Source organism: Dendrobates tinctorius, unplaced genomic scaffold (genome assembly GCF_039654945.1).
Source record: "Dendrobates tinctorius isolate UK_male_01 unplaced genomic scaffold, ASM3965494v1 ptg000063l, whole genome shotgun sequence".
NCBI classification, from domain to species: domain Eukaryota; kingdom Metazoa; phylum Chordata; class Amphibia; order Anura; family Dendrobatidae; genus Dendrobates; species Dendrobates tinctorius.
Genome location: NW_027361731.1, coordinates 18,943,940 through 18,959,278, shown reverse-complemented (window position 1 = coordinate 18,959,278; position 15,339 = coordinate 18,943,940). Strand labels below are relative to the sequence as shown.

The window sequence follows — 15,339 nt, the reverse complement described above, 5'->3', positions numbered from 1 at the left end:
AAGGGATGGGAGCATTGCTCTAGAATCACTGCGTTCCGCGGTGTTGGATGTTGATCTCCATGAGTTCATTCATCCTCATTTTTCAGAGTCTTCTACTAGGCATTGCCCCTACTGGCCATTTTCCTACTCCTCACTGATGAGGGGCAATACCCCGAAACAGCTGTCTGTGGAAGCCAGGGGAAGAGTCCTGAGGAGATCATTTGCATATTCCCAGTGCCTTCTGGGATAAGTGAAGAGTCTCTTCGAGCTCAACGATCACTGGGTTTTGGCCATTGCAGCTGAAAAGAGGAAAGAGGAAATTTTGGCTCATCGTTTTTAAAAAATCTCAATATGGAAGAGGCCAGGAGCCATTTTGTGATCTGCATTTCTTGCTACATGTTCACAGATTTACCAGTGGAAAAGCCAAACTTCACATGCCAGAAATGCAAGCTTGTGTCCCTGTGAGAGGAAAAGTTGCAAAATCTCGAAGAGAGGTTAGCTACGTTGAAGATCATTAAGGAAGGTGAAGAGTTCTTAGACAGAGCAGAATTATCTCTTCATGTTACAGAAAGAGAAGAAATTCAAAGTGCACCTGAAGAAACAAAGGAATGGAAACATGTGACCCAGAGAAACGGGAGGATCAGGAGGCAGTCAGCACCCACACTGCTCAGGAACCAGTACCAGGCTCTCACACAGGAGAACGATGAAGAAATACATCAGGATAAGACTTTGCCCACAAACCGCAACCTTGTACGCCTTCAGAGTCCTCCTGGATGGAGAAAGAAAAATGTTGTGAAGAAGAAACGGAGAGTGGTGGTCATGGGGGATTCCCTGTTGAGAGGAACAGAGGCCGCTATCTGCAGACCGGATATAACTTCAAGAGAAATGTGCTGTCTTCCAGGTGCAAAAATTAAAGATGTGTTTGACAGGATATCAGGACTCATCAGACCTACAGATGACTACCCATTCCTGCTACTACATGTGGGGACAAATGACACCGCAAGAAACAACCTGAAACCATCTGCAGAGACTTTGAAAACTTAGGCAAGAAAGTGAAAGAACTGGGAGCACAAGTGGTCTTCTCTTCATCCTCCCAGTGGATGGCCATGGAACAAGGAGGTGGAATAAGATTCTGCAGGTGAACAACTGGCTACGTCGATGGTGCCGTCAGCAACGATTTGGATTTATGGATCACGGATTGAATTACCTTTATGATGGACTACTTGCTAGAGATGGGGTGCACCTTACGAAGACTGGAAAACATGTATTTGGAAGTCGCCTTGCTACACTTGTAAGGAGAGCTTTAAACTAGAACAACATGGGAAGGGAAGCATAAGACCAGAAAAAGCCATACACCTGACAAATGCTATTGAGAACTCTGCTATTAGAAGTGGAAAGGAAGAACAAAGACAAAAGAATCTAATTAATACAAATATTGGAGAAAGAGAAACCAATCACAAACTAAAATGTTTCTATACTAATGCACAAAGCATGGGCAACAAACAAGGAGAATTGGAACTACTAACGCAGGAAAAGAGATATGATGTCATTGGAATCACTGAAACTTGGTGGGACAATACACATGATTGGAATATAAGACTAGAAGGATACAACTTATTTGCAAGAAACAGACTTGATAAACGAGGAGGAGGTGTCGCATTGTATGTTAGAAACACGTATATCTGCATAGAGATTGAAGCTTCAGAGACTGGGAGTTCTGTGGAAACTGTTTGGGTAAGAATACAAGGACAGAACAATGGAAAGGACACCATTGTAGGCATTTACTACAGGCCGCCTGTGCAAGCTGAAGATTTGGATGAACTCTTTATGCATCAAATGGCCAAGTTCTCCAAAAAATATGACATAGTTGTCATGGGAGATTTCAACTATCCAGACATTTGTTGGGAATCTCTCTCAGGCAAAACTAACAGGTCAAGGAAATTCTTATCCTCTCTTGCTGACAACTTTATCTTCCAAAAGGTAGGGGAGAAAACAAGGGGAACAGATACCTTGGATCTAATCCTTATAAACAGGGAGGAAATGGTTGAGGAGGTAAAAGTGGCTGGGACCCTAGGAGGTAGCGACCATGCTATTTTAGAATTTTGGATAACTAGAGGAGGAAGACCTGTGAAGACTCAAAATCTGCCTTTCTGAAATCTAACCATGAAGTCTAAGGGATTTAGAAAGAGAATTGGAGGGATCCAATGGCTGGATATCCTAAAAGACAAAAATGTCCAGGAAGGATTGGAAATCTTGAAAAATGAAATTCTCAAAGCACAATTGTTAACAATTCCGAAAAGAGGGAAGAATAGGAAGCATTTAAGGAAACCAGGATGGATGAACACAGAACTTAAGCACATGCTAAAAAGGAAGAAAGAAATGTTTATAAAATGGAAAGAGGGAGGCATATCTAAAGAAGAATATAATGCTATCTGCAGAACCTGCAGGGCACAAATCAGATTAGCTAAGGCTGACAATGAATTGAGGCTTGCAAGAGATGTCAAAAGCAATAATAAAGGATTTTGGGGATATGTCAAAAGTAAAAGCAAAGTCAAAGATGCTATAGGATTTTCACAAGATGAAAATGAAATGGTAAGACAGGATGTTGAGAAGGCCGAACTTTTAAATTCCTATTTTGCATCTGTTTTCTCTCAGAAAGGAAATGTAACATCACCTGTTCTTCACTGTCCTATTAAGGGAATAGAAGAATCCAGGATATCTATAAACAGAAAGATAGTGAGGAAACACTTAGCTAACCTAAATGAATTCATGTCTCCAGGTCCAGATGAATTACACCCCAGAGTACTAAAGGAGAAAGAAAGAGAGGAAAGAAAGAACAGAGAGAGAAAAAATAAGGGAAAGACAACAGAGAATGAGAGAGAAAGAAATAAAGATACTATAGCAGCCCGTCTTCCATTGTAGTGCCCACCTGAGCCTCCCGGTGCAGGACATATCATAGTAACATAGTTGTTAAGGTTGAAGGGAGACTTTAAGTCCATCTAGTTCAACCCATATCCTATCCTAACTTGCCCTAACATGTTGATCCAGAGGAAGGCAAAAAAACCCCATGTGGCAAACAGTAAGCTTCACATTGGGGAAAAAAATTCCTTCCCGCCTCCACATACGGCAATCAGACTAGCTCCCTGGATCAACGCAATATTAAGGAAACTAGTGTATATACCCTGTAATATTATACTTTTCAAGAAAGGCATCCAGTCCCTTCTTAAATTTTAGTAGGGAATCACTCATTACAACATCATATGGCAGAAAGTTCCATAGTCTCGCTGCTCTTACAGTAAAGAATCCACGTCTGTGAGTATGCTTAAACCTTCTTTCCTCCAGACGTAGAGGATGCCCCCTTGTCCCCGTCACAGGTCTAAGAGTAAAAAGATCATTAGAAAGCTCTTGGTATTGTCCCCGCATATATTTATACATTGTAATAAGATCACCCCTAAGCCTTCGATTCTCCAAACTAAATAACCCCAAATGTAATAACCTGTCATGGTATTGCAGACCCCCTAGTTCCCTAATAACCTTGGTCGCTCTTCTCTGCACCCGCTCCAGTTCAGCTATGTCTTTCATATACACCGGAGACCAGAACTGTACACAGTATTCTAAGTGTGGTCGCACTAGTGACTCATATAGAGGTAAAATTATGTTCTCCTCATGAGCATCTATGCCTCTTTTAATGCATCCCATTATTTTATTTGCCTTTGCAGCAGCTGCCTGACACTGGCCGCTAAATGTGAGTTTGTCGTCCACCCATACACCCAGGTCTTTTTCAGTGACTGTTTTGCCCAGTGTTTTACAATTAAGCACATAATTATACATCTTATTCGTTCTACCCAAGTGCATGACCTTACATTTATCCCCATTAAAGCTCATTTGCCATTTATCAGCCCAAGCTTCTAGTTTACATAAATCCTCCTGTAATATAAAATTGTCCTCCTCTGTACTGATTACCCTGCAGAGTTTAGTGTCATCTGCAAATATTGAAATTCTACTCTCTATGCCCCCTACAAGGTCATTAATAAATATGTTAAAAAGAAGCGGGCCCAAAACTGACCCCTGTAGTACCCCACTGGTAACCGTGACCCAGTCCGAGTGTGCTCCATTAATAACCACCCTTTGTTTCTTATCCCTGAGACCGCTCTTAACCCACCTACACATATTTTCCCCTATCCCCATTGTTCTCATTTTATGTATCCACCTTTTGTGTGGCACCGTATCAAAAGCTTTTGAAAAGTCCATGTACCCCACGTCCACTGCATTCCCTTGGTCCAGTCCGGAACTTACCTCTTCATAAAAGCTTATCAGATTAGTCTGACAGGAACGGTCCCTTGTAAACCCATGGTGATATTGGGTCATGAGGTTATTCTTCTCCAGATACTCCAGTATAGTATCTCTTAGAAAACCCTCCAGGATCTTACCCACCGTTGAGGTTAAACTTACTGGCCTATAATTTCCAAGTTCAGTTTTTGTCTCCTTTTTGAATATTGGCACCACATTTGCTATACGCCAGTCCTGTGGTACAGACCCTGTTATTATGGAATCTTTAAAGATTAAAAATAATGGTCTATCTATGACTGTGCTTAATTCCTGCAGTACTCTGGGGTGTATCCCATCCGGTCCCGGGGATTTGTCAATTTTAGTGATTTTTTTAGACGCCGCCGTACTTCCTGCTGGGTTAAGCAGGTTACATTAAATGGAGAATTTTTATCCCTGATCATGTTATCCGTCATGGGATTTTCTTGTGTAAATACTGTTGAAAAAAGTCATTTAGCATATTGGCTTTTTCCTCATCCTCCACCACCATTTCACCCGGACTATTTTTAAGGGGGCAACACTATCATTTTTTAGTTTCTTACTATTTATGTAGTTAAAGAATATTTTGGGATTATTTTTACTTTCTCTGGCAATGAGTCTCTCTGTCTCAATCTTTGCTGTCTTGATTTGCTTTTTACAGAATTTATTTAATTTTCTGTATCTATTTAATGCCTCATCACTACCTACTTGCTTTAATTCTCTAAATGCTTTGTTTGTCCCTTATTGCGCCCCTTACAGCTCTATTTAGCCATAGTGGTTTCTTCCTATTTCTCGCATGTTTATTCCCATACGGTATATATTGTGCACAGCTCCTATTCAGGATGCTAATAAACGTCTCCCATTTTCTTTGTGTATTTTTATGTCTCAGGATATCGTCCCAGTTAATTGCACCAAGATCATCTCTCATCCGTTCGAAATTTGCTTTCCTGAAGTTTAGTGTCCTTGTAACCCCTCTACTACACATCTTATTAAAGGATACATGAAAACTTATTAATTTGTGATCACTATTACCCAAGTGACCCCAAACCCTTACATTTGATATGCGGTCTGGCCTGTTGGTTAATATTAGGTCTAGCAGTGCCCCCCTCTTGTTGGGTCCTGAACCAGTTGTGAAGGGTTATTGTCTCTCATAGTAGTCAAAAACCTATTACCTTTGCTGGAACTACAGATTTCGGTTCCCCAATGTATTTCAGGGTAGTTGAAGTCCCCCATAATAATGACTTCTCCTTGAGTCGCAGCTTCATCTATTTGCTTTATGAGGATATTCTCTGTTGCTTCCATTATTTTTGGAGACTTATAACAAACCCCTATCAGTAATTTATTATTTTTCCCCCCTCCCCTTATCTCTACCCACAGGGACTCTATATTTTCATTAGATTCATATATATTCTCATGAAGGATGGGTTTTAAGGATGATTTTACATATAAACACAGGCCTCCCCCTCGCTTATTTGTACGGTCATTTCTGAACAGACTATAGCCCTGTAAATTAACCGCCCAGTCATGGCTCTCGTCCAGCCATGTCTCAGATATCCCCACCATGTCATAATTATGTTCCAACAACATTAACTCCAATTCCTCCATCTTGTTGGCGAGGCTTCTGGCATTAGTATACATGCACTTTATGTATCTCTCTTTACCTCTATTCTTTCTTAAATTATTAACTGTTCTAACCCCACCCCCCGTGCCACCCCCACCCCCAATTTCATTATTTGTGCCCAGGTCTCTAACTGCACTGTTTTCCCCTCCTATAAAAGGAATACCCTCCCCCCCCATCCCTAGTTTAAACACTCCTCCAACCTTCTAGCCATTTTCTCCCCCAGCACAGCTGCACCCTCCCCATTGAGGTGCAACCCGTCCCTAGCGTAGAACCTGTAGCCAACTGAGAAGTCGGCCCAGTTCTGCAGGAACCAAAACCCCTCCTTCCTACACCAATTCCTGAGCCATTTATTAACCTCCCTAATCTCCCGTTGCCTCTCTGGCGTGGTACAGGAAGTATTTCCGAAAATACCACCTTGGAGGTCCTTGCTTTAAGCTTACAGCCTAATTCCCTGAAATCATCTTTAAGGACCTTCCACCTACCTCTAACTTTGTCATTTGTGCCAATGTGCACCATGACCGCTGGATCCTCACCAGCCCCTCCCAGTAATCTGTCAACCCGATCAGCGATGTGTCGGACTCGAGCGCCAGGTAGGCAGCACACCGTTCGACGATCCCTGTCTTTGTGACAGATTGCCCTATCTGTTCCCCTAATAATTGAGTCTCCCACTACCAGAACCTGTCTAGCCTGCCCTGCTCTCCTATTTCCCCCCTTACTGGAGCAGACACTCCTCCGGCTTTCAGAGGACATGCCTTGCTGCAGCAGTGCTACTCCTGCACTAACACTCCCCTCATCTGCCAACTTAGCGAACTTATTGGGGTGTGCCAGATCAGGACTAGCCTCCCTGGTGCTCTTCCCTCTACCCCGCCTTCTAACTGTCACCCAGCTAGCTGCTTCACTGTCCTGCAGCTCCAACCTAGCATCCCCCCCCTCATCTATCCCATTGAGCGTCTGCTCTGTGAGCAGAAGACTCCTTTCCATATTGTCTATGGACCTCAGTGTTGCCAGCTGCACATTTAGATCCAGTATCTGGGCTTCCAAATGCACAACGTGCTCACATCTTGCACAGCAGTATGCACCCTCGACCGGCTGTTCAAGGATTTCATACATGCGGCAAGACGTGCACTGGATGGCATTGGCAATAGTGGAGCACATCCTAATGGGGATTGCACCAGACAATAAGATAAGCAAAAATAAATTTAAAAAAAAAAAGTATTAATTTAATATAACAGCAATTCGGTAAGACCTCCCTTCGAAACTCCCTGAATCCAAAGTCACTGAATCTCAAGTCACACACTTACCACAGTTCCCACTCACATGGCCGGCATCCCCGATTCCAAGGCGATCCTGCTGTCTGCGCTGTCGGAGGACATGGTGATGGATCTGAAGCATTCCTAGTTCCGTCACAATCTCCTCATGAAATTATCTCATTTCCAGTCAGCTTCCAGCACATCACTTCCGGTGGAACGTCATGTGCGAGTTTTAAAATGCTCCTCAGGGCTCCACCGCGTACTCCTGTGTCCGTGGGAAAAGCCCGCTTTGTATGCCTCGTACACACTTGGCTCCGCTCCGTACATCCTGTACACATATGCCTCCACTCCTTACACACATGGCTCCGCTCCGTATACCCCATACACACGTGGCTCCACTCCGTACTTCTCGTACACACGCGGCTCTGCTCCGTACTCCTCGTACACAAGCGGCTCTGCTCCGTACACCTCGTACACGCGCAGCTCCGCTCCGTACACCTCGTACACGCGCGGCTCCGCTCCGTACACCTCGTACACACGTGGCTGCGCTCCGTACACCTCGTACACACGTGGCTGCGCTCCGTACACCTCGTACACACGTGGCTGCGCTCCGTACACCTCGTACACACGCGACTCCGCTTCGTACACCTCGTACACACGGGGCTCCGCTCATGTTCACCTCGAACACACGTGGCTCTGCTGCATACACTTCTTAAACACGGCTCCACTCCGTACACCTTGTACACATACGGTTCTGCTACATCCACCCTGTAAACCCCTCCTGACCCCACACAGAATCTTACTCGCATCCAGCAGTGCACCATGACAAGTACCAGCATGGCAGAGTCCTGCATACACACAGGCTCCTGATCATGTGACCCCTGACTCCTCCCCTCCTGTGACCGCATCACTAGTCCTGTGCGCACAGCGCAGCCAATTGCAGCCTGAGACCGGAGCTGCCTGCGGGGGGGGGGGTCAGAAGTGCCGTGCAGCATCTCATCCCATCATTGCAGGAGGGGGACCCCGCATTTGCGTACAGTGCCCTGGAAATGGATCGAGTGGCCCACTACAGGCACTGGCCCTTCTGGCATTTGCCAGAAGTGCCCGATGGTCAGTCCGGCCCTGCAGTCATGGCCGATTTGCAAATTTTGGCAAAGTACCAACAATTTTCTGTCTGGCCCGGAGATATCCATGTCTGTTATTCATACGTGTGGCAACCATGTGCCGCACCAGTACACCGGTGCCTGGGATTCAGCGGTACTGTTTGCGCTGATCCCCGGTGCCAGGTGTTGTAGACAGCTCACATCTTTGTCCTCTACTCTGCCTGCGAACAGCGCGAGCTGGGGACAATGATGAGAGTTGTATTCAGAGTCTGCTGTGTACAATTAAGAATAAAATAAAAAAATCACATTAAGGGCTCATACTCATCTGCGAGGAAAATGGACGAGTGCAATCCGATAAAATCAGACCACACTCTGATCAGTGTTATTCAATGAGCATGCTGTAACTGTCCTTGTATCTCGGACGACACTTGCCAATGCAAGTCAATGGGTGCCATCCGATTTTTACACACTCATGTCCTTTGAAAAGCCGGCAATTCAACTGCCACATACAATAAAATCACAGCGTAACCCAACAGATTAGAATTGGTAGAATAGGTACAGTCATGGCCAAAAGTATTGACACCCCTGCAATTCTGTCAGATAATATTCAGTTTCTTCCTGAAAATGATTGCAAACACAAATTCTTTGGTATTATTATCTTCATTTAATTTGTCTTAAATGAAAAAACACAAAAGAGAATGAAGCAAAAAGCAAAACATTGATCATTTCACACAAAACTCCAAAAATGGGCCGGACAAAAGTATTGGCACCCTCAGCCTAATACTTGATTGCACAACCTTTAGCCAAAATAACTGCGACCAACCGCTTCCGGTAACCATCAATGAGTTTCTTACAATGCTCTGCTGGAATTTTAGACCATTCTTCTTTGGCAAACTGCTCCAGGTCCCTGATATTTGAAGGGTGCCTTCTCCAAACTGCCATTTTTAGATCTCTCCACAGGTGTTCTATGGGATTCAGGTCTGGACTCATTGCTGGCCACCTTAGAAGTCTCCAGTGCTTTCTCTCAAACCATTTTCTAGTGCTTTTTGAAGTGTGTTTTGGGTTATTGTCCTGCTGGAAGACCCATGACCTCTGAGGTAGACCCAGCTTTCTCACACTGGGCTCTAAATTATGCTGCAAAATTTGTTGGTAGTCTTCTGACTTCATAATGCCATGCACACGGTCACGCAGTCCAGTGCCAGAGGCAGCAAAGCAACCCCAAAACATCAGGGAACCACCGCCATGTTTGACTTTAAGGACCGTGTACTTTTCTTTTGAATGCCTCTTTTTTCTCCTGTAAACTCTATGTTGATGCTTTTGCCCTAAAAGCTCTACTTTTGTCTCATCTGCCAGAGAACATTCTTCCAAAATGTTTTAGGCTTTTTCAGGTAAGTTTTGGCAAACTCCAGCCTGGCTTTTTTATGTCTCGGGGTAAGAAGTGGGGTCTTCCTGGGTCTCCTACCATACAGTCCCTTTTCATTCAGACGCCGACGGATAGTACGGGTTGACACCGTTGTACCCTCGGACTGCAGGGCAGCTTGAACTTGTTTGGATGTTAGTGGAGGTTCTTTATCCAACATCCGCACAATCTTGCGTTGAAATCTCTTGTTAATTTTTCTTTTCCGGCCACATCTAGGGAGGTTAGCCACAGTGCCATGGGCTTTAAACTTCTTGATGACACTGCGCACGGTAGACACAGGAACATTCAGGTCTTTGGAGATGGACTTGTAGCCTTGAGATTGCTCATGCTTCCTCACAATTTGGTTTCTCAAGTCCTCAGACAGTTCTTTGGTCTTCTTTCTTTTCTCCATGCTCAATGTGGTACACACAAGGACACAGGACAGAGGTTGAGTCAACTTTAATCCATGTTAACTGGCTGCAAGTGTGATTTAGTTATTGCCAACACCTGTTAGGTGCCACAGGTAAGTTATAGGTGCTGTTAATTACACAAATTAGAGAAGCATCACATGATTTTTCGAACAGTGCCAATACTTTTGTCCACCCTCTTTGTTATGTTTGGTGTGGAATTATATCCAATTTGGCTTTAGGACAATTCTTTTTGTGTTTTTTCATTTAAGACAAATTAAATGAAGATAATACCAAAGAATTTGTGTTTGCAATCATTTTCAGGAAGAAACTGAGTATTATCTGACAGAATTGCAGGGGTGTCAATACTTTTGGCCATGACTGTAGATAGAAAAATGTCAGTTACATAGAGAATTAGTACATTGTGTGTGCAGCTTACCCTACATGAATTTTGATGCACCAAATCTGAGACTTAGCCTCGCTCTTCCCACTTAACCTGGTGTGATGGCAAGTGGGGTGATGGAGGGGTATTGATTTCACCTTTGTATTGTCAGGTGACATCAAGCCCAGAGATTAGTAATGGAGAGGCGTCTTTAAGATGTCCCCATAAATAACCACATAGTCAAATTGAATTAAAAAAAAAAACACACAAGAATTGAAAGAATGACACCAACTCCCTTAATGAATCCAAAATGAACCATACTCGCATCATCACCCAGTCCACTGAAGGCAATGTCTTCTGTAACAGAATTACAATAATAAACAACAATATTCCTCACCTTTCCTCCGAGAAGATATTAATCCATTTGTCCCATGACTGATCTAGCTCTGCTACATCTACATGGCACGCTGCCATCCAGCAGAGACACTGAGCTGAAGAGCAGGAGAAAATGACTCCCTGCAGCGAGAGTGAGATCATCGCAGTTCACCTTCAGAAATCGGGGTGCAACGAGTTATTCTACCCAGCTTTTCAACGTGAGTGGTCGCCTCAGGTCACCGCTTATGCTGATGACCAAATGTCGCACAGATGGATTACGGCGTGGAACACTTTGGATTCGATACATCAGACAGGTGAGGAATATTGTGGTTTTTTCATTTGCTTCTTTACATGGGACAATGGCTTCACTGGATTAGGTGTTAAGGTGAGTATTTTTTATTTTATACTTAATTTTACTCTATGTAGACAGCGGGGGCTGAACACAACTCTTAACATTGTCCCCTGCTTGTGCTGATCACACGCAGAACAGGGTACAATGAATGAAATGAGCTGTTTTCAACACCTGGAGCCGGGTATCAGCGCGAACAGTACCGCTGATTCCCAGGCTCCATTACGTGTCACACTGATGTCACACGGATGTCATGTCAGCGTGCCTTGCCCACAGACAAACGGTCCGTGGAAACACTCTGATATGTGCGCAGATCCATTCAATTGAATGGGTCTGCATGTTTAAGTGTCTCCGGTACATATGAAAACTGTCACCACACGTACCGGACACACTGACCTGTAAAGAAGGCCTTAAGGGGGTACTCTCATTTCCAAGATCCTATCCCAAAAATCAAGTAGGTGTAAAAATATAGCAAATACCTCCAATTAGAAATGTGGTATTGTTTTCTTGATTCTCTATGTCCCTTACCCCATATCCAGGGCATTGCAGTAGCTTAGGTATCCATGGTTATGACCACTAGCAATTAACAGTCACTATATTGTTAGCAACCATGGATACCTAAGCTAATGCAATGCTCTGCACATGGGGTTAGCAACATAGTCAGAAGAACTATACTACATATTTCCTAATATTATTATTACACCTAATACACATTGGGATAATTGACCAGAGAAGGGAATACTCCTTTAAGAATCTAACATTGTTTTATGGTGTATATTTTTACCTTTTGCTATAGATTGTAATGTAATAAAGCTTATTTTTAATCCTCCCTTTATTGCTTCAAGCTTTTCTGCGTTAGTGTATTATGTTTGTCGATTGTACTTTAGAGGTTCAGTACCATGGGATTTGTGAACAGGTGGCTCACCACTGTCTGAGGTCATAGTTTCATTATACTTTGAGTTGTATAGAATTATGTATATAAAATATAAGGCATTGATAATGAAAAATAATAAAATCAGTTTTATTCTTGGCAGGTGACTGTGGTGTCAAACCAGATACCTATGAAAAGCACGCCATTATTCCAGCTATACCTCCAGCCCTTCAGAGCAAAAATCAATCATCGGAGCCTTTTCAATCAGTCACCTATTTGGATTCATCACAGACTGTTAAGGAAAATGAAACCCGCAAAAGTGATGTTGAGCATCAAATAATTCCCACAGAGAAGAAACCATTTTCCTGTTCAGAATGTGGGAAATATTTTAAATCTAAATCTAAATTGCTTACACATGAGAGAATTCACACAGGAGAAAAGCCATATTCATGTTCAGAATGTGGGAAATGTTTTAACCGTAAGTCAAACTTGGTTGCACATTACAGAAGTCACACAGGGGAGAAGCCATTTTCATGTTCAGAATGTGGGAAATGTTTTATCCAGAGATCAAATCTTCTTAAACATCAAAAAATTCACACAGGAGAGAAGCCATATTCATGTCCAGAATGTGGGAAATGTTTTATCCAGAAACCAGCTCTTCTTAGACATCAAAGAATCCACACAGGAGAGAAGCCATATTCATGTCCAGAATGTGGGAAATGTTTTATCCAGAGATCAAATCTTCTTAAACATCAAAAATTCCACACAGGAGAGAAGCCATTTTCATGTTCAGAATGTGGGAAATGTTTTAACCATAAGTCAAATTTGGTTACACATTACACAATTCACACAGGAGAAAATCCATTTTCATGTTCAGAATGTGGGAAATGTTTTAACCGTAAGTCAAATTTGGTTACACATTACAGAAATCACACAGGAGAGAAGCCATATTCATGTTCAGAATGTGGGAAATGTTTCAACCAGAAAGCACATTTCCTTATGCATCAGCGAAGTCACACAGGAGAGAAGCCATATTCATGTCCAGAATGTGGGAAATGTTTTATGCAGAGATCAGATCTTCTTAAACATCAAAGAATCCACACAGGAGAGAAGCCATATTCATGTCCAGAATGTGAGAAATGTTATAGTTCGAGTTCAAAGCTTGTTGCACATCAGAGAACTCATACAGAGTAGAAATCATTTTTTATGTTCAGAATGTGGAAAATGTTATTCCTGGGAATCTTCTTCATCATCTAAAAACTCATGTAGAGTGTGAAGGAAATAATAAAGGCTATTAATAAGGCAGGAGAGTACCATTTAGTTGACAAAGGCTTTTGCTGGAGGTAGGTGTCAATCCTGGCACCTTAGCTCCTGGATTCTCAGCTTACAGGGGGATAGCAAATGGTCTGTACTAGAAGGAATATCTCCTATTTGAAAGGGCACAGCTTGGCTCATTGTCCATTCATAGACAGCATTGTTTAATCAATTCCCGACTAGCGCTGTATATATACCGCGCAGTAGAAGCTGTGTTCCCTCAAACTGCCATATAGATATGGCGCTGTGATCAGTTAGATCAGCGATCTGTCATTATACAGTGAATGTCTTATCTGGGGATAGTGTACAAGAGTAAAAAAGATTAAAAAATTGTAAAAATATTGTTATAAAAATCACAAACTAAAAAACAAAACCACTTAATTCAATAAATATATTTATGTTTAAAATAAAAAGTACACCTCTTTGGTATCGCCCTTTCTGGAATGACCCGACCTATAAAACTGTCCCACTGTTCCCTTCAATGAACTCCATAAAAACAAACAAAACAAGGCAAAAAGCTATGCTTTATCATGATATTGCTGAACAAAAGTGGAAAAATATGCGATAGAAAAAAAGCAATCTACATAAAAATTGTACAGCTGAAAACGTCATCTTGTCCTGCAAAAAACAAGCCGCCATACGGGCCCGTCAGCAGAAAAATAAATAAGTTATAGCTGTCAAGATAAAGCGATTCTATTTCTGAATAAAATAGTTTTTATTGTGTAAAAGCGCTAAAACATAAAAGAATATAAGTGAGGTATTGCTGTAATTGTACTCGCACAGCAAAATTATCCTATGTAACGGGTCACAAAGCATGAATATAAATAGACCACAAAAAACGCTTTAACCAAGGCCAGAGTAAAAGTTAAAAAGTACAAATGTTATTGAATATTGCATATAAAAAACAAAATCATAAAAATCAGACACATTACAACAGGTTTCAGGAAAAGTGGTGGGTGCACCCAACCCAAAGTGGTGACAGTAACATACACCTGGTAAACCTTCAAGGCACAGTTTTTTGTATGGGTAATGTCTTAGTGCAGGTACTAGTGATGGTTTAGTCCATTGTACATAGGTAATGATTCTGTAGAAATTAAAATGTGAAATTATATTCCAAGAATCAATATAAGGTTGAAGCAGACCTTAGTTATCCAGGCAAATAAACCAATACATAAAGAAAGTGACAGTATGCAGGGTAACGGGGGCGTGGCTTGAGCTCAGCAAGATGGCGGTCGTGTGAGCTCTGAGCTCCTGTGTGACCAGCCAGAGAAGCAACGAAAATCTCAAGCAAAAGGAATAACTTGGATCAAAAAAGCCTCTAATATTATCTACATCCATTTTGGAACACTTTGTTACCATTTGCCTAATTGTGGACCTTATAGTTTTCAAACTGCTGCTGTCTGGAAGTTGCGGGAACCACAGAGCGGCTTTGGCGGGAAACCAGCCTTAGGAATCCGGGAGTCCCTTCACTCTGAGGTAACCCGGGAATATTGAACTGTGGAGAAATTTAATTGATTACCGCCACTGTGCCTGTTAGACCAGGACCTCAGGTGAAGAAGTGGTTTTGGCGGGAAACCAGCCTTAGGAATCCGGGAGTCCCTTCACTCTGAGGTAACCCGGGAATATTGAACTGTGGAGAAATTTAATTGATTACCGCCACTGTGCCTGTTAGACCAGGACCTCAGGTGAAGAAGTGGTTTTGGCGGGAAACCAGCCTTAGGAATCCGGGAGTCCCTTCACTCTGAAGTAACCCGGGAAAATTGATCTGTGGAGAAATTTAATTGATTACCGCCGCAGTGTCTGTGAGACCGGTACCTCAGGTGAAGAAGCAGGGAGGCGGTGGGCACAGCTGCTGGTGGCGGTGAAATGCCTGGGAGTCCCTCAGTGACGTTCCTGTGGCAGCTGAGGTGTCAGAACTGTGCGGCCTCTAACCGCTGTGTCCAGGGCTGAAGATCCCTGGGGAGCCTGACAGGCCCGCTGTTGC

At 42.9% G+C, this 15,339-nt stretch overlaps 1 protein-coding gene across 1 annotated transcript in view; it reads left to right on the top strand.

Moving 5' to 3' along the window:
• Positions 1 to 13,344, top strand: part of LOC141094299 (uncharacterized) — a 238,851-nt gene extending 225,507 nt beyond the window's left edge. The window contains exon 8 of the mRNA XM_073580136.1: positions 12,205 to 13,344. Within this exon, the coding sequence (XP_073436237.1) occupies positions 12,205 to 13,235 (1,031 nt within the window). The 3' untranslated portion in view covers positions 13,236 to 13,344. The remainder of the gene's footprint in view (positions 1 to 12,204) is intronic.
• Positions 13,345 to 15,339: the final 1,995 nt, after the last annotated feature.